Source organism: Vanacampus margaritifer, chromosome 18, assembly GCF_051991255.1.
Source record: "Vanacampus margaritifer isolate UIUO_Vmar chromosome 18, RoL_Vmar_1.0, whole genome shotgun sequence".
Lineage (NCBI taxonomy): Eukaryota > Metazoa > Chordata > Actinopteri > Syngnathiformes > Syngnathidae > Vanacampus > Vanacampus margaritifer.
The window spans coordinates 12,238,519-12,264,611 of NC_135449.1; the positions used below are offsets into that span (position 1 = coordinate 12,238,519).

Genomic DNA, 26,093 nt, shown 5'->3' on the forward strand with positions numbered 1-26,093 from the left:
TTCAAACCTTCATAATTTTTTATAAAAATACGTACATTACTGTAAAAAAAAAAATGCAGGCAAAATTGCACTACAACAAATCCGCGAGACCGCGAAAAGTGAACCGCGTTATAGCGAGGAAACACTGTATTAACCAGAATACCAGATTTAAACTAGTGGGGATGCATAGAACATATTGTCAAAAAATATTTTGGATTGAGTTCCCCTTTAATCTGAAACGTAAATTTCAGTATACAACAAAAACAAAGGAATTGACTTTGGTGACGAATGGATCAATAGTGACCACAAGTGGACATAAATAATATTTACCCCTCACATGCATATACTGTATTGTTCGTGTCTAGAGTGTATAGTTTGCTTGAAAATGTTTATAAATTATACTATACATATTTGGTCACGACTACTATTTCTTCTAATCGATCCATTATTATTATTATTATTATTATTAAAATGTTATTCACGCTAATGTAGCTATTGCGCGGATGAAGGGAAGTGATGCAAGTTTTGTACTGATGTGAGCGCATGTGTATAGGTGGAACCAGCTGGACCTGGCCATCGTGTTGCTGTCCATCATGGGTATCACTTTGGAGGAGATCGAGGTCAACGCGTCACTGCCCATTAACCCGACCATAATCCGCATCATGAGAGTGCTGAGGATCGCGCGAGGTATGAGCTAGCAGCCTCCAGACCTTCACCCGCACTCCCTCCCTCGCAGTTCACTGATTCTTAAGATGTCTCTGTAACACGTCCGCATCCCCGGGAGTGTCCCTCTTTGTCATTTTTATATGGCAGGAGCCGAGCAGATGGCACTGACGAAAAGCAGCCAGCTGACAAACCACAGTCAGAAATTGAAGTCAAGAAAGTGTAGTTTGGAAGCGCCAACACACATCATGACAGTAACTGAATAAAGCTGCAATTAACTGAGACTGTATGGAGAGACTATGTAATAATAAATGAAGGAACAGAAAGAAAAGGACGACAGCGGTGATTAATAACTCCCGGACTGAAAATAGATTACACGATGAAGTGAAAGGAGAGAGAAAGAGGACTAAGTGACAAGGGGAAAAGTTTAGATGATAGGAATTTGGGGAAGATAAATGAATGTGAGCTACAGAATTTAAGGGAGCATGACAGAGAGAGAGGACACCTGATGTGGCAACTACATTTTAAGAAAATATTAGTGAAGCATGGATTGTAAATGGAACAATGATTGTGTGAATACAGAAGCCGGTTTAATGACAGTACAGTTAAACCTGATCAAACCCAAGTTTGGGAAGTCACAGTGAGATGGAATAATACATGACAACTTAAAGGGATACTTGACTCATTTTTCAGCAGTAAAAAGTTAATAATTTGTCCAGAATGAATTTGATAAATTTTTCATGTAGAATTAATACCTTTAAAAACTAATTTTTCCACTTTCTGTCGACTGAAGATGACATCACCTGTGCTGAGGAAGTAGGTAACGACCAATCATAGCTCAGTTTGCTGACCAAACCCAGAAAACAGGTGAGCCATGATTGGCCATTACTTACTTCCTCAGCACAGGTGATGCCATCTTCAATCAACAGCAAGTGTAAAAAAGAGTTTTTAAAGGTATTAATTGTACATGAATATTAATGATACTATCAAATTCATTCCAGACAAAATATTAACTTTTCACTGCTGAAAATGGCTCAATGAGTCAAGTATACCTTTAATTGAACGTCAACCATTTAGACTGACTACATAACATCTTTTTTATTGTATTAACTTGGAGAAATGGAAGAACATGAACACTAGTTGTCATCTAATTAAGAACATCAGCCAATCAGTGAAGAGAGCAGAAAAAGGAAATACCAATGAAATACATTCAGAATACAATATGCTGCCAACCTAGCCCAGCACTAGAACAAAAATTAGCAGAAAGTCTGCCTTTGCATTAAAATGTGTACACTCATGAAGTAGAGCATAGCGTGGTGTATCGAGGGACAAAAAAACTAGTGGCCTAGCATTCCCAACAATTAGTAACATGGCACAGCAAAATTACAAACCCGTAAACGAGAGTATTTCAATGGGCCATTCTCCCATACGCATAACAGTATATCTGACGCCAAATGTATCATATTAAATACAAGACATTTTAAGCCCTCTATTTCATGAGTATATATATTTTTCCCCATTAAAACCCTGACGTATACGGTCTGACACATGCATTGCACGGATAATCCATTAGAGGGCAGTATCACCCAGCTGATGGCTTTTCCAGCGACCTTGCGAGATTGCCCCAATTGAGAAAGGAGAGACACCTATACATATTAACTCATTCACTCCCAGCCATTTTCACTGAAGCAACCCCCTTCGCTCCCGGCTGTTTTACTGGATTTTGACTGATTTTGCAAGGCCCACAGAATATTGTGTTCTATTGCTATAAAAACATGGAACCTACCAAAAGAACGGTTAGAGTCTCTTTTTCTCAGGATTTATTTTTTCTTTCTGTTTCCATTTTAAAGTAATTAGCATTAGAATATAGCTACCGGTAAGTTCAATCATTATTCACAAAACTGTTGAAAACGCTGGGGAAAACAGCTTGTTGAAACATGGTCCTGGTTGATCTCTTATACTCTCTTGTCACCTGCTGGACGTTTTTGTAATAACTACCATTGCTTTAAGCAACCTCTTCTGGTTAGAGGCGGCATCAAAGCATGTATGCTCTAGCATAAAAACTTTTTTTTTTTTAAAGAAACATATAAATACGTTTTTGGGACCATGGCAATATTTAAAATAGAACGTTTAAATACGCTTTTGGGAGCAAATGAGTTAATAGAGGGATTTTTTTTCTCCAGATTTTTAGAAATACTAATGTTTGATATGTCTGTTCATTATTATTTTGACAGTTACAAATGTACGAATTTAAAGCGTTGTGTTTTCAGGGGAAAAAAAGTTTGTTCAAAAGGACTAATAAATACTCTATTTACAAAGAATCAGGATTTCCTCTCATGTATTTCATGGTTCAGGCTTCATAGGGTTAAATATGTTGACGGTGTTAACCTAAAACACAATAAATATCCTAATTTACAAGGTTGAATTATTGCTGAAGGTTGAAGCCCGGAAGAACAAGAGCATTGTTGTGAAAATGTCACACACATGACGGGAGAATAGTCCCAATACTCATGCTTGCAAGCAACTCACAAACTGTTTGCATATTTAACAAAGCTAATTTGCTAACTACATAAGGCTGACCACTCACATTAAATCACAGTCAGCAATGACAAAAGTCGTAAGAGTCAATTTTCAAACCTGTGCTAACTTAGTAATGGGTACACCTGATTGGTAGAGAGGTTTCCTTGCATCCAATCATCTGACTGAGTGGCAGGCTATCTTGTTAAACAGATGGTGGGTCAAATTGATGAAGGGGGGGGGGGGGGGCATCAAGGGGCCTGACAATCCCAGAGATTGCAAATTTACATACAATCACATTAGCAATGCAGATTGATACAGGAAAAATACCATGCGCCTTACCAGATGTGTTACCCTTTTTTTTCTTCCTGGTTACATCGCATGTTGTGCACCAATTCTATACGGTTCACTGTGCAGTTTCTTTCTGTACTTGAGTTAGAGATCGCACAATTTTCATTTTATTTTAAATATACTGCTTTTGGTTTCATTTCAAATACCGTAATATATTTGTTTTCCTGTCCCTGTGGCTTGTTGGAGCAAAAATGACCATATTTTTCTTGAATTAATTAATTATAGTGATAAATATTGCTGTCTTGTTATTACATTGGATAAACTCTGCCTTTTCTTTCCTTTTCTGAGAGCCTCATGTGGCAACGTTTACTTATACGAGCTGGAAATTACTATTATTCAATTGGTTGACGTCATGTACTGTGTCACATGAGATGATGAACTACGTAGGACTAAATGCAAAATAGAAAGCCCAGCAAGCAACACATAAGCTTTTTGGTCACATATTTGGGTTTTACACCGCTACCTTGTGCCAAAAATCATTAAGCAACAAGAGCACTCAGAAAGTGCAGACCTCTGCCAAGGCATTAACATTTGTCACCTGCAAAATCAATGAGTCAACTACTACGATCCAGGATTTTAATGGCTTAAAGGAATTAAAGTTTCATTCTTCTGGAGGGAACGGAATGTGATAAAACACAAGTGTAACAAATTATAGCCTGCTTGGATTTGACAGCTATAAGGTTGAATGGGTATTACATCAAAATTACTCCCTATCTGGCTCAGATCCATATGAAACTTGAAACAATGATAAAAAAAAAAATAATAATAAAAACTCTTTGGTAGCGGCATTCACTCATTCACTTCCAGCCATTTTCACTGAAGCAACCCCCTTCCCTCCGGCTGTTTTACTGGATTTTGACTGATTTTGCAAGGCCCACAGAATATGGTGTTCTATTGCGATAAAAACATGGAACCTAGCAAAAGAAACATTAGAGTCTCTTTTTGTATCTGTTTCAGTTTTGCAGCAATTTAGCATTAAAATATAGCTAAGTTTAATCATTATCCACAAAACTGTTGAAAACACTGTGAAAAAGAGCTTGTTGCAACATGGCCCTGGCTGATCTCTTATACTCTGCTGCCACCTGCTGGCCATTTTTTGTAATAATTACCATTGCTTTAAGCGACCTCTTCAGGTCGGAAGCTGAATCAAAGCCTTCTGTATGCTCTAGCATAAAAAACTTCTTTTTTTAAACCCCATATAAATACGTGTTCGCGAGTGAAGGACAAAGTAATAGGAAACGTATTTATACGTTTTTGTGTTTGAATGAGTTAAAGAGATCTTATTAGACAGCTTAATAAAGCATATGTTTAATATAGATAAAGAATCGATAAAGAAAGCAGAAAAAAAGTTGCAGGCTTCATCAGCAACTGAGAGACTGTTTAACATTATATTAACACTGGCTGGATGCATATTCCAAAACTTGAAAACTCATTTTATTTTTTAATAAGAAATAGCAATCCAAAATGTGGTGAGATCACAAGACGAATATGCTTCATTGCTTGGGTAAGCAGAATTGTTATTTCTATCATGAAGTCATGACCGTTTTAGGTTTTAGGTTCCTGCCTGCCAAAGTCTCATTATCATGTTGATGATACCTGCACAATGTTTATTTTGGTTCTTAATTGTGACCTCTGCTTTAATGACTCACAGAGGTGTATGGCTTTCATCTAGTTAAATTATGAATTAATTAATTGCGATACTAATCACCTTGGAGTAATTCTAACCATGTTGTCTTATTTCAACTCTGGACCTTTGAACACTGTTTGTCGTTTTATGTATGAGTAATGAGTTACCATACGCTCAACATTTCTGGAAACTTTCAAAGAATAACTTAATAACCACATTGTGTTTGTTTCCCTGCAGTACTGAAGCTCCTAAAGATGGCGGTGGGGATGCGGGCTTTGCTCGACACAGTTATGCAAGCGCTGCCTCAGGTACATCACAACCACTGAACCTGCTTTTCTTCCACATCATCGCAACTCCCAACTCGTCCGCCCCCGACAAGGATTGTTCAAACCCCTTACAGAAGCTATGCTGCAATTATGTCAAAACTTTTTTTTTATGTTAAGGTGTGCCCATTCACTGTGATCTTGTTGCCAAATCTGAAGGCACCTATTTGCATATCTGCATTCCTTCCGTTATTAGTAAGTGAATTCAGGTGCAAAGGTTTTGCTCTTGGTGGGTTTGAAGGTTTTTCAGGTGGTAATTTGGAGGTGAAAAAAAAGTGTGAGAAAATAACACTTCCCTATGTTCACAGTATTCTTCTTGTAATTCAAAGTGATTTGATATAATTAATTTAATTTAAATTCTTATAATTAATGCATCTTACTGAAGGGGGTTTGACATCTTGCCTTATGTTAATATGCATAACAAAAAAAAAATCCTAAAACGTTTCTTTACCATAGCCAGTTACTTCATATTTCCCCCCAAAAATGAGCCATTATATTTTAGGACTCTTCGTTTATTCCATGTTCTCTTAGCGGCTTTCCCTAATATTTTGCAATCTGACAAATCCATTTTGCTTCCTGTTTTCACTCCACAGGTGGGAAATCTCGGTCTTCTCTTCATGCTCCTCTTCTTCATCTTTGCAGCCTTGGGAGTGGAGCTGTTTGGTGACTTGAGTAAGGCCACTTAATGCATGAAGATATCGAGCTTTTTTTTTTATTGTGTCATGTGAGGTGCAGTATTAGGATCCAAACGCAGGCAAGGCATGGGAGTTAGGAAACGGAGTCTTTATATACAAAGGTAGAAAGTAACAACACAGAGCAGGGCTGGATTCAGATGGCCTCGAGATCATACTAACCATAGATCATAGAAACCCCGATTGAGAGAGAAGGGCTTAATGCATGGAAGCAACTTCAAACACACAAAGAGACATACAGCTTGCATGGAAAAGTAGGGATTGCTGCACATTTCTATATGACAGAAAAAAGAACTATATGATAAAATAAGATTGACTGGACCAGGGGTCTGCAACCTGCAGCTCTGGAGCCACATGTGACTCTTTAGTCTCTCTACTGTGGCTCCCTGAGGATCTCTGAAAAAAAAGTAGTAGAATTTTTTTTTTCATATTTAGTTGTATTTTTTCTATAAAATAGTCTTCAAATGAATTAATGCTTTAGATATTAAAAAAATAATTAAATATTCCCCAAAAAGCAGTCAGAATAAAAAAAAAATTGTTGTCAGAAAAAGATGAAAAACGTTTTAAAAATGACCGAAAAGTGTCCAAAAAGTGTCTGTAAAATGTCCAAAAAAGGAGGAAAAGCAGAAAATGATCATTAAATGTCAATGAAATTGCCAACAATTTCAGAAAATTGAATAAAACAGGCAGAAAAGAAAATGTTCGAAAAGTAACCCAAAATGTCCAAAAACAAAACAAAGGCACAAAATTACTATAAAATATTTTTGGAATTGCCAAAAAGTCAGAAAATGTATTAATAATAAAAAAAAAAGTGGAAAAGAAAACATTCAAAAATGTCCAAAAACAAAACAAGAAATCCCGAAAATTACCATGAGATGTCCACAAAATTGCCAAAATGTCAGAAAATTGCTAGCAAAAAAGGCAGAAAAAAATGTAAAAAAAAAATAGCCATTTAAATTCCCAAAAAGGAAGAAGAGAGGCAGAAAAAGACCATATGTTCATAAAATTGCCAAAATGGCAGACATTTGCCAGAAAAGCAGAAAAATCTAAAAATGTCTGGGGAAAAAACACACAAAAGGTAGAAGAAAATGAATGCCAAAGTGTTGGATGCTGCATAATTTTGTGTTATGGTGCAGCTCTAATTAGCTCTTGGGCCCTCAGTACACACTGTTTCCTTGATAACAATCTTTAAATCGGATTTTTTTGTGGGGGATGTAAATGGCTCTTTTGACAGGAAGGGTTGCTGACCTGACCATAGCAACTGAAAACATTATCATATTATCATAAGAGACATAGTAACTGCATGAGGCTAGACAAAATAGGGGTGGCAAATACATCATCATATATTATCATCATAAGGGACATAGTAACTGCATAAGCAACTGAAAACATCAACATCATAACACAATGATCCAACCCAAGCAGTCATAACATCATTGTCCTCTCTTCTCTTCCCAGTTTGTGATGAACTCCATCCATGTGAGGGCCTGGGACGCTATGCAACTTTTAAAAACTTTGGAATGGCATTTTTGCTGCTCTTCAGAGTTTCGACTGGGGACAACTGGAATGGCATCATGAAGGTGAAATAAACAAATTTGTAAATGGAGTGACAAAGGTGGCAGTTTTAGTGTGTTGGTAAATTGCCATGAGCAGAGGTGTCCCAAGTATCCATTTGCATTGAATTCTGGCTTCTTCCACTGCTGACTGTACATTACTTTTCTTGCCAATGAGTGCATCCACTGAGATTCTTTTCCCTCCTCTTTTGTATCCGCTTGTATTCTGAAGCGTAATTATTTTCTTGCTAGTGTATTCATTTTAGGTGACCTCTAATCCATTTTAGTGCTCAAATTTTCTATGAATTTGCATTATTCTACGTTTGTTTTAGAACAATTTAGCTGTTGATGTTTTTTTTGTTCTATGGTTGAGAAAATCTTAGTTATCGTTGTAAATGTGAATTAACAGTGGTAAAAATACATCATATAAACAAAGGCTAAGGATATTCATTAATAACAAACTCTTAAAGATAAAAGATCTTGAGTAATGCTAGTACAGATATTAGCACAACTTCAACATGGCAGTTTTCTCAGATCAACCAAAGTCATAAATAGTTTTCTTTTCTTTTTTTCTTTCTTTTTTTTCTGGAGAGCTCAGAATTGTTCATTCGGCAATTTTACCGATTTGACATGTCATAATCATTGCTCTCTCTTTTTTTTTTCTTTTTTTTTAAAATTATTATTAATTTTTTATTTTGTATGTGGGTGAGTATGTATATGTGCATGTGCGTGCGTGTGATTGTGTATTCATTAGTTCACCTAAAACCTATTTAAAAATACCATACCGTTCACCTTATGATTTAGGTCATAAATAGTTTTTGATGACATGATCAGTGTTTGTCCGCAGTGTTGGAGGTCTAGATTGGGAGTATAAATTACATGGAAAAACTGACTCACGTTCATTTTTGTTTAATCAATTATTTAATAATTAATTCATTAAATTAATTGTTAGCTAATAAATTAGTCTACCAATAACCAAATGTTCATTTCCATGCTTGTTCCAGGACACTTTAAGAGACTGTGCCCACGAGACCACTACCTGCTACAACACCGTCGTGTCTCCCATCTACTTTGTCTCCTTCGTCTTGACCGCTCAGTTCGTCCTGGTCAATGTCGTTATCGCTGTCCTGATGAAGCACCTGGAAGAGAGCAACAAAGAAGCCAAGGAAGAGGCGGAGCTGGAGGCGGAATTAGAGCTTGAGCTACACGGCGATGGAGGAGACGTGGCAACGAGGTCGCCCCAGCTCAACCCTCTTACAATAGGCATGGACAGGTCCAGTTCCGGGGGTTCCCCCTGGAGGTCTACTGGAGGTGGGGACATAGCGCAGGAAAGGGGCGTGGACTCACCGACTGTTGATATACCCAGAGACCCTGTAAACATCAGAGAAGAGCCTCCATTATGCCTGGAGCCCCCTCCGGAGGTAAGGAATACATTACACATTCAGATAAATCCTTTATCTGTTCATTTCTCACAAATATACTCTGAGGTTGTAGTCCCCTCTGCTGGGGGCCACGTTTTACGACCAATAAAATGACACCCACGACTCGACTCATTACAGTGGTTGAGAGTGTAGTGTAATCAATTCATTAATTCTATAGGGCACTGAGATTGGGTTATGAAATAACAGAATAATGGCCATTCTTCACTGTGTGTTTCAAACACATTCAGTTCATCACCATTCCCGACCATATTTGGTCAAATTCACCACACAGGCAGAACCTTTGGTTTGTACAAAATCTATTCTGGTTTCTGTTTTACCTTCAGTGTGCTGATTCAATTTCCCCCAAAAAGTTATACTTAAAATTGAATTATTTAGTGAACTGTCACAATCATAAAACATGTATCAATTGTAACAGCAATAACAATGATTTAACTCACATTTTCCCCCAAAATTTTTGTCATACAATTGTAAAAGATAGTAAAGTGGTGAGGCTCATTAAACAAATTACAGTATTGGCAGTGCCGTTTTGAGCCTTGTGTCTTTAGTCTTTCACTTACATTTCACAGGCAAAATGCGCATTGGGTTAACTGAAAACTGTAAACTGTCTATGATTGTGAGTGTGAATGGTTGTTTGTCTATATGTTCCCCCAGATTGGCTTAGGCCCCGTCCACACGAAAACCAGTTTCAATGTATCCTCACAAGTTTCTTACCGTTTAAGCTGTTCGTCCACATGACGTTTCGGAGTTTGAAACCGAGCTCCAGAGTGGAAAGATTTCAAACCGCGCCCCGTACGCGTCGCAGATTGATGATGTATGCGGCAATTCTCGCGTGATTGTGTTCATCTTCTTCGCTGATTCTTCTTCTACACGTTCTGTTAACTCCCTGTGGCTGCGCTACAGCACCACTCCAGACTTGGCAAATACATTACACCCGTTAAACGTCCTCAGCGTCTTCTTTTGGACACATGCAAGTCTTGAAATGCTTCTGTGTGTATGAGATTTGTTTGAGGAACGAAGCCAGCTTTGCTTCCGTCTGGATGGGGCCTTAGTGTGCCCTCCCCTCAGCCAAAGCCAGCTCAAATAGGCTCCAGCTTTCCTGTGTGTCTATTGAGAATAGATTATTTTTATGTGACCATTGGCTACATACCTGAAAATGAGACTGAGCAATCACAATGCAGCACAGAACAGAAGTGCGACACTTTGTTAGCCGAGCCTTTTGTATATTTGGGGGGGTCTGACACACATTATCTAGAGCACTGGTTCTCAGCCCCGGTCCTCGAGTACCCCTATCCAGCCTGTTTACTATGTCTCCCCAGCCAACACAGCTGAGGATCGTTATCAGGCTTCATGCAGAGATTGTAGATTAGCTGGTCGGTTGAAACATCTGTGTTGCTTGTGGGAGACATGGAAAACAGGCTAGATAGGGGTACTCAAGGACCAGGGTTGAGAAGCGCTGATCTAGAGGTTGAAAGGATTACAAAAAGCCCACAAGTAGTAAGTTGATTCCGTGAAAAATACAGTACTGTCAGCCACATCGCTGTCATCTCCAAAGTAAAGAGTGTATTTATTTATGGTCTGCTATTAGCTTGGTAATCAAAAGGCTGCTGAATAGCCAGCTAAACTAACAAGGTTAGCTATCTATCTAGCGTTGTGCTTTTTAATGAACACATTTTGTTGTAGAATACTGTGGACCCTTCGGCCTGCTTTTATGTGAAATTGTATTTTCCCAAAAATGGGATAATATTCCTCTACAAAGCTCATGTTGTTTTTGAAAGTTTGAGAAACTCAACATCTATTAAGTCGGGAGTCGGTTTAGCGCAAGGTAAATAAAAGTAGCGTCACATATCACACATTTGATTCTTTAACATTAACTACTGTAAAACTCCCAGCACTAAAATAGTACAGTATTGTGGTGAGTTATTTGTCAATCAAATGCAAATGATAGTTTGAAAAACACTATAAACCATAAAAATGAGGACCCCCTGTATTTGTATCCAAAATGTAGGACATATTTTATACTGTTCCATTTTGAAATGCAGCTCAGATGACTATGTACATTTTTTCTCGTACACTTTTCACTATGGGACATCCCCTCCACTGTCCAATAGGTTTTACTGTACAGTTTGTGTGTGGCTGTTGCGGGTCCCTGCGGAGGACGTGCCAGTCAAAGGCAGGTCATAGTGCCATGGGAAAGCTGGACCGCATGGCCTTGTTGTGCTCCTCAACAGCTATTTCCAGACAACTTGGGGGGGATAGGAAATAGACATCTTGCGATCTTTGTGTTTCCCCTTTAAGATGCTGTCTGTCTGCTGATGGCTCTATCTTTACCGCTGGTTTCTTGGGATTATCCTACTGTGATCTTACAGTGCCTTCTTGTGGCCGGTGCAGTAGTTGCGGAAATAAATATATGCATCACACGAACTGTTTTCTGTCATTGTATCTGTTTCTGTCTGATTAACTGTCGTTTTCTTTATTTGTTTGTATTCATTCTTCCTCCTGGCATTTGTCCGTATGTCCCATCTGCACCCTCTGCTGTCCCTTTGTTTCTTTCTCTTCCTGCCTCAATCTCTTTCCTCTGCTTTATCCAAATTTGTCCAGAAAAGAGCACAGTTTGACTCAGTCTCCCTGGTCATCCAGGGTTCAATGGAAGGGGAGCTGAGTTTGATGGACAACTTGTCTGGGTCTGTGTGCCACTACTATGCGCTTGCCCCCAAAGCCAGCAAGCACAACACGGACAAAAAGGTCAATAAATAACAAAACAAGAAATTCAGATGTCACTCATGTTATGCATAAATAAGAATCACTGTTTTCCCTCAGGGTTGTGAATGTATGGAAATATTCTTTAAGTGTCTTTTTAACAAAAAACGTCAAAGTCATCAACAGATGCATCCAAACTCTGGATGGTTCCATACTGATACAACATACCAGGATTACTCAAAATCCAGGTGTCTTCTCTAATCTTGCCAAAATTATTAGTGGCTTTTCCTTTCAACAATTTTGTCTCGGATAGAGAATGCCCTTTAATCGTGTTTTGTTTTACTTGTATTGACCCTTTGATGGGATAATTTATTTTATTGAGAACATGTGATATTATCTCACCCCTTTTGGCAAATCTTAGTGTTTTATGACCATTTAGCGCACTAAATGTCTTAAAGATGGATGCTTTTTCAACTCTGCGGGATCTCCGTTAAGCTGTAAAATATTTACGAAGGGGAAAAACAAGGAAATATTGTCCGTACATATATATTTTTTTTTTGGGGGGGGGGGGGGGGGTAGAACAGCATGCCATGTTATGTTTGCCAAATATCATGCCGCCCAAGAACCATTACCATTTTCGTACTTTAGCCAGCCTAGCACTGCATGGCATTTCAGCTATGATGTCATCCACTCATTTGCATCAGTGACCACTCAAGACGCATTCATGCTCAACACAATAATTTGTGTATCCTCTGTCTTTTTAATAAGTTGCAACTTAGACCATATGTCTGTTTTTAGTGTATTTGTGTACCGTACTCATGCCCATGACACCAATGTAATACCTTTCCTCAATTACAATTTTTTGCTGAAGACTGAGGTGTAATCCATACATTGATCCATAATGTGGATGTCAATACCTCTAGTTCACATCTATGGTATTATGGGACCTATCACAGTATCATTGTAAGCTCCCACTTAAAAACATCTATAAATTGGTTTGAGGTGTTTTTTTGTTTTTGTTTCTTGCCTTCAAAATAGACTAAAAAACTCCTAAAGGGTCTCTTCCTGGACCTATTAGTGAGTGAAAGAATGTTTATTTTAAATCTGAGGCAAATCAAAACATGCGGAACCCTGCAGTGCTCTAAATTTAATTCCCAGTGATTAAATGTCAAGCTTGGTTTTTGTTTTTTCCTGTGTTAATTAAGAAGTATCTCAGTTGTATTTGGCGTATGTGTTCATGTTTACCTTATTATAAGAAAGTGGTTAAATGTGCGACAGTAGAAGTGGAATTCTGTTCCATATTGAAGTTACCTCTGATTTCCACTGATCTGTGCTTTTTTTTTTTTCTCTCGAATTGAAATATTATACAGCGGGCCTAATAAGAAATGACAATTTTCCAAATTGTTTAGTTGTTTACCAGGACCTAAAAATAGAATCGCTGATTTATAGTGCATTTCATACGCGTGACTCAATGCTTCAAAAACTGTAACATACAACATTTAAAAACAGTTATAAGCCGAGTTAAAGAGATTTTAAAACATAGTAAAGATTTTTCTTAAATGCCTTACTAAAATTACAAAAAATCAGAAAGATGATTTTAAAAATATATACAAATGTGTGTTATACCCAAGATTTCATTCACAGTTAACACTCATAACTTTAATGACAAATTTAAAATGTTATTCTGATTTTTGTGGCAGGTGCACCATATAAACGTGTCACTCTATCTTAAAAAAAAAAAAAGTTGTAAAAGAAAACATTATATCATAACTCTAATAAGTGATGACTGAAATAAGGTGATATATAAGTCTGTTCTTTTTGGTGTTTAGTCTTCTCTTTTTGCATTTTTCTTCTCTTTGCATCCCTTCAGTCTGGATGTTCATTTGGAATTGCCCTAAAAATACACAAAAAAGCAAAACACACATGCAGAGCCCTTTGATGCTCGCCAAACTTTGTGAGGTATACTTCCAACTGTGACAGGCATATTTTGGTTTCGGTTTTCTTCCATTATCACATCTTGTCACTGAAATGCTTAAACATCCTAATAATGTTGTCCATGATTTCAAATGTTATCACCCTCTATGTCTATTATGTTGTTCAAATGTATATTGCCTATTTGTCATCTTCATATTTATGTGTTTTCACAGTGCGCAGTGTATTTGCTTTGTCTGCTCACCCACCACTGTCTCTTCCTGTTTAGATTCCTCTAGCTGAGATGGAAGCTCTGTCTCTGACCTCTGAGCAATCCTGGTCCCTAGCTCTGACAGAGGAGTTGGTCGCTGACGATTTTAATCCCCTCTCTCTAAGCAGCCTGGAATGCAATGTACTGACAGTTCCTTTTTCTTCTTCATACCTGCTCCTCCTCCTCCTCCTGTTTGCAGTATCCTGTAGTAGTGTTTACTTCCGAGGGTCTTCCAAAACCACTTGCCCACTTCGCCACCGTACCAGGCTCACATATAATTGGCATAGCGAGTGTGTGCCAACCTGTTAAACGTTTAGTTTAAACCAGATGCCTCAGCACACCTAATACTCCACCTCAATAGTTGAAAGCACAGCTATGGCAAATCTTTTTACAGTCCAATCAAACAAAATGTGTACCCTTGAGGTTTTTATAGTATAACACGCCTTGCAATACTCATTTCCCCACATTTGAAAAGTATTTTTTATTTTTTTTATTCTGATATGTAGTTTTAACACTCTTTTCTTAAGGCGGAACACAGGGGCAACAGATGCAATGAAAATAGCAGAGGCCCCACAATTGAGCCCTGTGGAACACCATAAGTTCAATTACACATTGGAATTTATATTGCACATAAACGAAGCCAGGTTAAGAACCAATTTTAACAATGACCTTAAAATGTGTATTAAACAGATGTGTTGTGATTTTTTTATGTCAATCCTCCTAAACTGCAGCTTCATCATCCTCATCAGACAGCAAATGTGGGGAAATGCATGCATTAACCAAAGCATTTGAAACCAGTTAGTGACCTCACACTACCTTGACGAGGGATCACACCAATGGTGATGTCACACAACAGACCTGACGTCTCAAGTTTCCTCATTGTAACTGTTGCACAATAATTTGTGCTCGTAGCAGCAAAACCTTTGTTTTTGTTTTCTAAATTTGGATATTGATTTTTTATTATCTCTTTGACTGCCAGACGTTTTCAGAAAAGGGATGCCGTGGGTGCCAGCCGATTTAAGCATTTTGACTGATCTTTTGACTGATCTTTCAAGGTCCACAGAAAATTATGTGTTTGGACTATGGAAACACACATACTACCAAATGAAAGATTGGACTCTCATCTTTCATCAGAAAAAAAAGTTTGTTTCTACCTTATTCCGTTTTTGAGTAATCAACAATAGAAAATGGTTAGTTTCGCCTCTGTTTTGAAACAAACGTCTTTTAACGTCTTTGGCACTCCTCCATAGGATTTTACTAAACGTTATTTAACGTTTTTGGCAGTCAAAGAGTTATTTTATTTCAATCAAAAGTACAGTAAATGAAGCAAGGTTGGCATGTTACTTACAGAGCTTGCATTATTGTAAGTCAGTATAACAACAAAATTGTTTTCTAGCTATTGTATATAATTCTAGAAAAATATATATATTATTTGGACTTTCTATTTTTCTTTTAAGTTTTAACTTGCTTTCAACTGAAAATGACATCACAGAGCGTAAGTGGCAAAATGGCCGCCCACTGAGATGGGGGAAAAGTGCATTTTTCTACTTAATTCATTAAATTTTGACTTGGCTTATCTTATCAACTTCTGAAGTACAGGGAATGAAGCAAGGTTGCCATGTGAATTACAGTTTACATTATTATATATCAGTAACATAAATTATTTTCTAGCCATTTTATATTATATTACCCAACTAATATAAGGCAAGTATATAGAGAAAGAGCGCAGGGATATATTTGGACTTGATTCTTTTAAAGGAGACGTCCATTTTGCAACATGTTGTCAACTAAATATGACATCACAGTCTCTAAGTGGCAAAATGACACCCCCCCCCCACCCCACCCCCTGAGATGGACAAAAACAAATATATTTTTTTGCTTAATTCATAAAATGTTGACATGACTTATCCTTTAAAATAATAATAACTTCTTTCTTTTTTTAACATAATGACCATTTCTGTATCAACAATTTTCCCTCATGACTTTATTTTTATATGATTACACATTCTCCCATTTCACAGATTCTCATCTATACCTGACAAATGTTAGTGGCCCACTAGAAATCCATGTGATATACTGTTCGTGAAGGACATTCCCACCATAAATTTGAAAATAAATTGACTGTCAATTGGGGAGTAGGGTTCAGTTGCTTATCTTCCCCCAGTGAGGGGTCACTCTAACCTTGGTCCATACTGCATCTAAGTGAAACGTTTGAGTCAATTTGTGTAATGCTCAGCCTGCACATGACAAAAAAAATACTGTTAAATGGATTGTGCTGGGACAAAAAAACAAAAATAAGGAAAGTAAAGGGCTATAAGTGATGTTGGGAGGCCTTTGTGAATCTAACCATGAGTCGTCCAACTTCCTTTTTCTCTTTCTCATTCCATCTTTCCAGCCTGATGTGTCCTAGTGCAGTAGATTAGTGCAACCTGGCAGTTTACAGCTTTTCCCGTCTCTCTTGAATCTCTTTGCATTGTTCTGCCTTTCTCCTTTCATGTGAGTCCATGTTTTCAGTCACGGTCCTCTCCTTTCAATGGTTCTGCTTGTGTTTGGTCTATCCTCTGTCTACTGGTCTCGTAGTGGGCACCGGTGGGCCAGGCTGCAAGACACTGCCCCAGCTGACAGCAAGGCTAATACAGTTAAAGGATGCGAGGGGATTCGTTTATCCAAAGGAGTGCTTGCGCTTCATAGAAATTGCTTTTAAAATTCAGTTTTATAAGATGGTGTGATCTGCGGCAGCTCTGTTCCAGCCAACTCCCAACATCTGTTTTCTGTGTACGCTGAAGCCCACTGCCTCTTTGTTTCTTGTAATGTTGAATATTAGACCTCAGCCGCCAAGTTTTTATAGGAAAGTTGACTTGTGTCTCATTCAACAGCAGCTGGACCCTGGGGAAGCACTGGAGGAGACGCTGCTGAGCGTCAGGAGGCCCGCGGTGGGACGCACGCACTCCCTGCCCAACGACAGCTACATGTTCTTCCCCCGGCAGGCCTTCGGCAAGCCCACCGCGACCTCAGCGCAGCTTCCAGCACATTCACCTCGGCCCCAGCACATACTGGGCTCTCATTGGGCCCATTCAGGTAACGTCAGATGCAGCATTTTTCTCCCTCAGAATAAAGATACAATGCAATGAATGTGGCTTACTGTATACCACTGTGTGTGTGTTTTTTTAACAAGTGGTCAAGTTTCTTGCTTTCTATTTGTTGTTTAACCCTCCTGTTAGGTTGGCTTTTCTGTTCCCGGGTCAATTTGACCCAGGCTATATTTAACGATAACAAGCACATCCCAATAATCATTATTAACCTCTTTAATTGCAATTAATTCAAATGAACCATTTTAAACAGGTTTCATCATTAAATAGGGGAGACCGGGGCTAGTTATACAGTATACATTTCAAAACAACACAATAAACATTGTTATAGCTTCTTATTAGCCGTTTTAATTGCGCATATGGTGAAATTAACCATTTCTTAGAGTGGGTTGATGTGAATATCGGGTCAGTTTGACCCTGTATATGCGCAATGTTCCTTGCAAATGTCTCAAAACATTTTTTATTGTCTGTTCGTGCCATGTTTGATGTGTTTGTTGATTTTTTTTTTTTTGTTGGGATCAAGGATTTATTTTCCTATTGGCAAGATTTTTTAAATATGTGAAGGGGTGAAGGTGAAAAACAATAATTGTTAATATTGCATGTATCTTAATTTATCACTATACTGTATAATGCTGAAATCTTTTTGAAAAACTAGAAGCACATGTTAGTGGTGTTCATTTGTTTTCTTAGTTTGGTAATGTGAGGTTTGCAAGTTGAACCGTGATTGGCCGTCGTTACCTGAGCTCTGAGCAACTGTGATGTCATTTTCAGTCGACAGCAAATGGCAAAATGGCTGCCCCCTGAGATGGATAAAAAAATGGGTGGATTTTGCTGCTTAATTTGCATTCCACAAAAGCAATATTAATCAGAATGCCGTGTTTAGATTAGTGGGGTTGTATAGAAAATATTATGTAATGAAATTTTTTGGGTTGACTTCTCCTTTATTTAACCTTGACAGAGTTCCACTCTACTGAGAGCCTTTATAAAGTTTCTTTTTTGTTGTTGTTTTTATGCATCATGTAACTTCCTGTCTTTTGGTTTTTAGGCTCCAGTGGTTCAGTGCGTTCTCAACCTGAAGAATTTTCCCAACGACTGACCATTCCCACTGACCTCTTCAGACCCATCAGCTCCCACAGCCACTCAGACTCTGAAAGTATACCGCGACTCCCTCCTCCCAGACGCACACATGGGGTGAGCCGCAAGCTCCGCAGACAGGTGACCCAACTGCACTGTCCCACACCTCTTTTAACGCCTCAGGGAGGATTTAAACTTTTAAGAAAGGTTAACATTTTACTTTTCTCTTGCCCCTAGTGGATTTAAGTGATATACTGTAGTAAGTAAAGTTTGTTAAGCCACTTTGTGGGGAAAAAACTGCAGACTTAATTAAAATAGAATACACTTTTTATGTCCCATATCTTATCCCAATCTTAGACATGAAAAATAAGCACAACCCATTTTATCAATTGGAAATTAAAACAAAAACTAGTGATGGGAATACGAAGCTTCATGAAACTTCACGAAGCACTTGCAATATTCTAGATGGTGCTCTTGGTTTAAATATAAAGTCTAGTGCAAAAAAAATTGATTACATGTTCACTGCATCTTTAAGCCAAGAGTACCATCTACAGAAGTAGAAAAAAAAGCATCACAAGTATTTCATGAAGCTTCATTTGTCCATCGCTAACAAAAACCCGAGTACAACCAGAATAGTAAAAAAAAAAATGCTATGTCAATAACAGTGTCTATAAAAGCTTCTTTTTTGTCTTTGTCATAGCAGAATCATGCCCTCATCGATCAGCAGGATCAAATTAGAGTTTAAGCGTGCCTAATGTTGTAACCAGTTAGAATGATTTGATGCATACTAAAATAATACATAAATATTGAAAATTTTAAATAAGTAGTATGCCTTCTTTTTCTTCTTTTCATTTCGGCTTTTCCCTTATAAGTAAATAATATTTCATAGCTGTCCTGTGAAAAAACACTTATGTCCATTTTTGTCATTTTTATATTTATGGGATGGAACTGAATACAGACATCCCCAAAACTTTTTTTTTTTTTTTGATAAAAAAATTAAATTAACTAATATGGATGGACATAACTGTTTTTCACAGGACAGCGATGATTTTACTTAGAGACACTTACAGACTAACATAATGTCCAGAAATTCAGCATTTGTTAGTGTTTTTACATTTTCTCAACATTCAATATGTGGTTTGGACAAAAGACAAGCTACATTTTTGTTAGTATAAAAAATGCATTTAAAAAAATATGTACAGTAGCTTTCATTTTCTTTTCACATTCTAAACAGTGTCAATTCCCTCCTTCCCTTCTTCCCCCCATCCTCTCCCACGGATTCGCTACCTCATTATTTTTTATTTCCATACTGTATCTGTTACTACCTGACCCCAGCTCAGTTGGGCCCAAAAACCGCCTGACCCTGAGCTCCTGCTCAAGCACAGATACTCCTGTTTCTGAAACAGTGAGGGAAAAAAGAACTTTAGCCACCATTTGGCCTTTCAGAAACACTGGACTCCATGTTCATATCAGGAGAGACAGACTGATTTACACATTTGCAGGCTTCATTCCATTTGTCATTTCTTCAAATGTTTGTCTACCTCGAACCATCTAGCACATAATAACAACATCTAAAATTGTGGCCAAGCATTCCTTATATGACCAGAAGATTCTTACTTAAATATATTTCTGTTTGGCTGATATTAATGATTAAAATAGAAGAACTCAGGGGATTTCGAAACAAAAGCGAGTGCTGTCCAAATGCACTTTGATCATTGTGATGGAGCACTTTTAAATTATTATAAATGTAAAATTACCTGACAGGGTGATCTTTTTTACAACATTGTTTTAGAGTGCACTCTTATCACTTGACTCTGGTTATATTGATAAGGCTGGTGCATTAGCCCTGCCTGGCTATGCTATCTTTGGCCACTAGATGTCTCTGTAGTCACACCATTAACACTCCTACAGGGAACAGCATGACTATCTCTAAAACTCATTCAAGTCCTTCTTCCTCATTTGCACAGGCAATTTAAACTGACACCACAATAAAGTGAAACATTATTAATCTGTTATTAAACCAATCTGTGATCAATTGAGGATTAGAGTCTGTCACGACTTGAGGACTTTTGAGTATTAGAAGATATTATTGTCACTAACACTTTTGCTGCTATAATTATGTGTGTTCACCTCATGACCATTGGCCTCACACACAAAAATGCACCAAGCACTGATCGGATTTCACAGTAAGGTTGTAAACTACAGTTGTTTTGTGCGAAGGTCAAAGGTTAAACTGGCAAGTGGTCTGGTTCAGAGTTCACTGGGTCAGCTGGCAAGAGTTTCACTGTTTGAAACACCGCTCACACGCGCACCTTGGGAAAATCTCAGAAACAATATTTGTTCATTGGCAAGAGAGTCAGGTGTCAAATTATTATTCCAGGTTTCAAATCTCAGATCAGGCTGTGAACTTTGCATGCTTGTGCGGCTTTTCTCCTGGTACTCAGGCTTCCACACACATTCCCAAAACATTCATTCATCAAGTGAAGAGTCTAAATCCTGCGATTGGCTCTCAACCAGTTCAGGGTGCACCCCGCCTACTGGCAGGTGGGATAGGCTCCAGCACCCCCACGGCCCTTGTGAGGAATAAGCGGTTTGGAAAATGGATGGATAAATGAAGAGTCTGCAAATCAGGGGTCTGCAAACTGCGGTTCCGGAGCCACATGTGGCTCTTTAGTCCCTCTTCAGTGGCTCCCTGTGGATCTCTAAAAATGTTTTATTAGAAATTGATTTTTTAAAAATTTACATATTTTTTACATATTAATAATTCATTCATTTGTATTATATTTTGCATTTTTTTTTAAATAGTTTGGTATTTTGGTATATTACATTATATATACGTATATAAAATTTGTATTCATTTATATGATTTATTTCATTTTTAAAAATATTTTTAGATAAAATATTATTTGAATGAATTAAATATTTAGATTATTCAAAATATGAATAATTAAATATTCCAAGTTTTTAAATTGTCAGAAAAAGAGCCAAAAAGTAAATGAAAAAGTTTAGAAAAATACCTAAAAATGTCCAAAAATTTACCATAAAATGTCCAAAAAGAGCAGAAATGTGCCCAAAAGATTAGATTACCATATGATGTACACAAAATTGCCACAAAAAAGTCAGAACATTTATTTTACAAAAGGCAGAAAATAAAATGTTCAAAAAGTAACCAAAAAAATGTCCAAAAGCAAACGAAGAAAGGCAGAAGATTTTCATAAAATGTCTTTGGACTTGCCCCCCACCCCCCAAAAAGTCAGAAAATTCATTATATTAAAAATTAAATGTTAGAAAAGTAACTATAAAATGTCGAAGAAGAAATCCCGAAAATGATCATATAAAGTTCACAAAATTGGCCAAAAAGTCAGAAAATTTATTCGAAAAAAATGTTATGTTATGACTATAAAATGTCCAAAAACACTAGAATATCCCAAAATTACCATAAAATGTACAGAAACTTGCCAAGAATGTCCCAAAAAAGGAAGAAGAGAGGCAAAAAAATACTATAATATGTCTATCCTGTTTTGGATAGTAAAGGTTGCTGACCCGTCCGTGAATGTGTTAATGTGATTGGTTGTTTTTTTGTTTTTTTACTGTGCAGAGGGAAACATTTTAAAACATGAAGTGATTTAATATAAATTCACAATAAGCTGTGAGCAAGTGCATTTCTCTTGGCTTTTGCGCAATACGGCTTAAGTGTTGAAGCTCTTAATGGCTGAAGTGACTCCAGTTTCTGCAGTGCATAATCACAGGATATCTGACCAGCCTGTGAACTTTGACCCAAACTACGACTTCTCATCCTCACTAACCTGTTTCCCCACCTCATCGTGTGGCTTTCCACCAAATTCTCCCCTCATTACACATTTATCTCCAACCTCCTCCCCCATCCCACCCTAAATATTTCATCCCCCCCTTTTCTCCCCCGTTCCTCGTCTTGCAGGTCGCAGTGTCTACCGAGTCTCAGGAGGCCCTGTGTTCAGATGGAGGGGAAAGCAAGGAAGGACTTGCCAATGTGGCTTCTCTTGGCCTCCCTCCATCCTCCTCTTCCTCCTCCTCCACCTCCTCACCCTTCACCCAGCAGCAGCCTGCTCTCCATCTGGTCCCCGCCACGCCCGGCGCCTCCCCGAAACCTTCGCGCACCCAGCTACGCGAGCAGCACTGCCTCGACTCCCGCTCGCCTTGCTCGTCCTCACCGGCGAGTCCGCAGAGACAAAACCAGGCGTCTTTGGATCAGGAAGTGTCTCGTATTACAGCGGGAGTGTTGACAGGAAGTGATGACATCAGGACACAGGATGATGAACTAGGCAGCGGCTGCAGCATTGGCGTTAAGGAGGGTTACCAAAACAATGCAGACTGCCAAGAAAGTGGGAGTACTTGTTTGAGGCCGTTGAAGAGGTTTCACAGTGTTGACACGCAGGGCCGCAGCAATCTCCTGCCCCGCCCTCGCCCCTACTCCTGGTTGGACGACCCCCGTCGCCACTCGGTGGAGGTTTGCTCCCCGGTGGAGTCCGGCCCCCAGTGCAGCACCACGTCCGCGTCCTCTGGTTTCGTCTCGCAGGCTGATAGTCTGCAAATCAGCAGCCAGACCTCACCTCGGCGTAAGAAGAAGATGAGTCCCCCCTGCATCTCCGTGGACCCCCCTGACGGATCGGAACCCCAGTCCAGCCTCTACCCGGCTCTGGGGGGTTTAGTGTTTCCCCCTCCCGTGCCCAATCGGGACACCTGCCTGAGGAGGAGAGCGCCCTCTAGTGACTCCAAGGACTCTTTTGACCTTGGTGTTGGAGAGGGTTCAGGACAGGATGGCGACTCTCCAAACCCGAACCCCAAGCTACTGACGCTTCCCAGTTTCTCCTTTGAGAACTCAAACTCTGAGCACTGATCGCTGAACCGCAAACACACACAAAGATAAAACACAAACACTGATGCACTTTGTGTATCTTTGATGGTGATAGATCTAGTAATAACGCTGTAGAGAGTAATAATGGTTATTTAAAAAAAAAAAGAAAAAAAGATTGAAACCTCTTTGGTTCCTTTTAGGAGCAGTGCTGTAGTAGTGTTACTGGCCTTCGTCTTTGTATTTTTTACTGCCAACACTACGAGACGGGAGACCAAACAAGACTTCCCCTCCTCTGCTACACTCGCATGCCAACGGCTGCTGCAGTTGGCTCCGAAAACATCTGGAGTGACATCACGAGCTGACGCCTCCTTCAGTTGCCGTTTGAACTTTTTGGTGTTCCACAGGGTCGACTTTGACCGTTCATTGGAGGTACAAAGCAATATGAACGTTTTAGAGGCACTATTTTCTTAAATTATTGGGCCATAGTGTTTGTACAGGGCGTTGAGTCTTTTTTGTTCTTTGTTCTGTTATTTTTGTGTTTTGTTTTTTTTTCGAACTTGGGATCTAAATGGTTTGTCTTTCCACTCTAGGCTATTTTTAGCTTTCTTGGTTTATTGAGGAGTGAACGTTTTTCAAGTGCTAAAGACCATGTATTTGTAGAAAAAAAATGTAATTTGATATATATATATATATATATATATATATATATATATATATATATATATATATATATATATATATATATATTAAGGGTGTCAAAATGAGTGTGTTAATTTTGAATTAATTTAAAAAATTTAACGCCACAAAGTTTTTTAACGCACTTACTTAGAAAGCCTGTACTGGGGGAATTCTAGTCGCAGACATGTCCACGTCAAAATGTTGCAGTAATAAATTCAATAATAATGCATATATTTGTGGAGACTGGGGTCAAGTTGTATTTTGCAATTTTTAAAATGTGCAGAATTTCACAAGTTACTTAATGTTTAACATTAGATAGCTCCTTATATGAAAAGTAAAATGCACTGAGCTGTCACCAACGTCTTATAAATGCAATTATCTAGTGGTAGAAAAATAACCTCAAAACAAATCAATATCACACTCGTTTTTTTTAGTACAGCACATCTTTTTAATTTTAACTCAATTTTATGAATTATTATGAAATTACTGTATCAATGACTAAAAGATACAGCCATATTTCTATTAATTTAAGATTGTATGTTAAATTAACAAGAGTATGAAAACTTATTATGAAAATTTTTCTTGTACATTTGGAACAGATCAAATTTTCAATTAATCGTGAGTTAACTATTGAAGTCATGTGATTAATTATGATCAAAATTTGTAATTGCCTGACACCCCTAATATATATATATATATATAATTCATATACATAACTCATATATAATTCATTAAACAGAGCTTGTATTTTTAAGCACACTTATTTACATGGTGATCGATTGTTAGATGGAGAAAGAAAGCTGCAAATGGTGTATTTTCCGTCAAGTCATTACAAGGCTGAAAAAAAGTGTTTTAAGGCAAAACTTTTGTTTCATGGTTTTTTTTTTTCACTTCATACTACAGCTCCAACATTGTTTGGACTCTATGCTAAAAACAAAAGGCGAGGAATACCAAATTGTGTTTTTCTTGTGTGATGCTGAAAATGATAACAAAAAGCACATTTATTTCATGTTTCACCCTAATGAACCTTATTCTATCATATGTATTTATTTATTTTTCAAAATAAACACATATTTAAAGTTGTATTCCTGCAACACATTTTCAAAGAACTGTGCCGCTATGGAATACTCGGCATTTTGGAGTGCAATTTAATCTCATGATGAATTGTATGAATATAGCAAGTTTCACTTTGGAGGGGAACTAATGAGGTTGATGAATTATATTTAAAAGAACGTGTAGAATTTATTGACTGGTGACCAGTTGGAGGTGTGCCCTGCCTCTTGCCCAACGTCATCTGGGAAAGGATCCAATTATCTTGGCCCGAAATGAGGACAACCTACATACAAAATTAATGGATGAGCAATGGCAACGTAATTAAAAAATAATAATAATGGTGAAGGACTCGGGTTGGTGGCCTGGTGGGTGGTGTCTGGTCGGTGCTGGATTTCACTTTCCTTTCTTTTCTTTGGTCCTTCCTCGGGTCTCCTGACGGCCTCACGACTCTGACTGGAAGTGTTCGGTTTAGGTGAACGGTATGGGATTTTTTAATAGGTTTTAGGTGAACTAATGAATACACACACACACTCGCACGCACGCACGTACACATACTCACCCACATACAAAAAAAAAAAAAAAATTAAATTAAATAAAAGCGAGAGCAATGATGATGACATGTTAAATCGGTAAAATTACTGAATGAACAATACTGAGCTCTCCATAGAAAAACATAAAAATAATAATAATCTTAGAGATTCAGTTGTTTGACTTTTTCCTCTAAGGGTCATAGCAGGCAATATTTTTTTTTGTTGTTGCACTGCGTATGAATAAAAATCAAAATGACATTTCCTTCCAAAATCTCTTGGCATAAATGTTTCCATCAGTACAAGGTACAATTGCCAGTGATTTTACTGATAGCAAACTATGACAGAATCTGGCTCCTTGACTAGTTAAGAATAGCCCTTGTTTTCACAACCACCCCCACCCCCCACCCACCCTCGTTTGAAACGAAGCACAGATGATTACTTTCTTCCACAAAGGGCTGTTACTGATCTGTCTGACATGAGAGCCAGGGCTACCAAACTAATCAGTGGTCCACATGTGGTTATATCACCTATAGAAAATTTATGGTTTTGCAAAAGGATCAGAGTTCATTAATCCTAATTTACAAATGTGCCCTTCATTATAAACATGTATGGACTTTGTGGTTGTCGTTGATAAATAAGATAACAAAAATTTGAAACAGCTGTCGGCGTAATGCACTGCGGGACTACTACACTGGAAAATAAAAAACCTTAAACAGGGATACTCAAACACAAATCTAAGTCTTAAAGGGCTATAAATCAAAAAAAAAATTCCAAAGAGTCAAAAGTCCACTTATTGAGGTCTGTCAGGC

General features: G+C 38.0%; 1 protein-coding gene across 20 annotated transcripts in view; it reads left to right on the top strand.

Moving 5' to 3' along the window:
* The window catches only part of cacna1g (calcium channel, voltage-dependent, T type, alpha 1G subunit), a 235,239-nt gene extending 210,453 nt beyond the window's left edge, over positions 1–24,786 (top strand). For 12 of the 20 annotated variants that reach the window (XM_077550107.1, XM_077550108.1, XM_077550112.1 and 9 more), the window contains 10 exons: positions 533–666; positions 5,375–5,445; positions 6,054–6,132; positions 7,611–7,732; positions 8,710–9,126; positions 11,746–11,889; positions 14,045–14,167; positions 16,903–17,104; positions 18,161–18,330; positions 22,127–24,786. In XM_077550107.1, coding sequence (XP_077406233.1) covers positions 533–666; positions 5,375–5,445; positions 6,054–6,132; positions 7,611–7,732; positions 8,710–9,126; positions 11,746–11,889; positions 14,045–14,167; positions 16,903–17,104; positions 18,161–18,330; positions 22,127–23,065 — 2,401 coding nt within the window. In that variant the 3' untranslated portion in view covers positions 23,066–24,786. Of the gene's footprint in view, positions 1–532; positions 667–5,374; positions 5,446–6,053; positions 6,133–7,610; positions 7,733–8,709; positions 9,127–11,745; positions 11,890–14,044; positions 14,168–16,902; positions 17,105–18,160; positions 18,331–19,524 lie in introns of all 20 variants that reach the window. The other 8 variants (XM_077550119.1, XM_077550121.1, XM_077550123.1 and 5 more) reach the window with 7 other exon arrangements.
* The last annotated feature ends 1,307 nt before the right edge of the window (positions 24,787–26,093 follow it).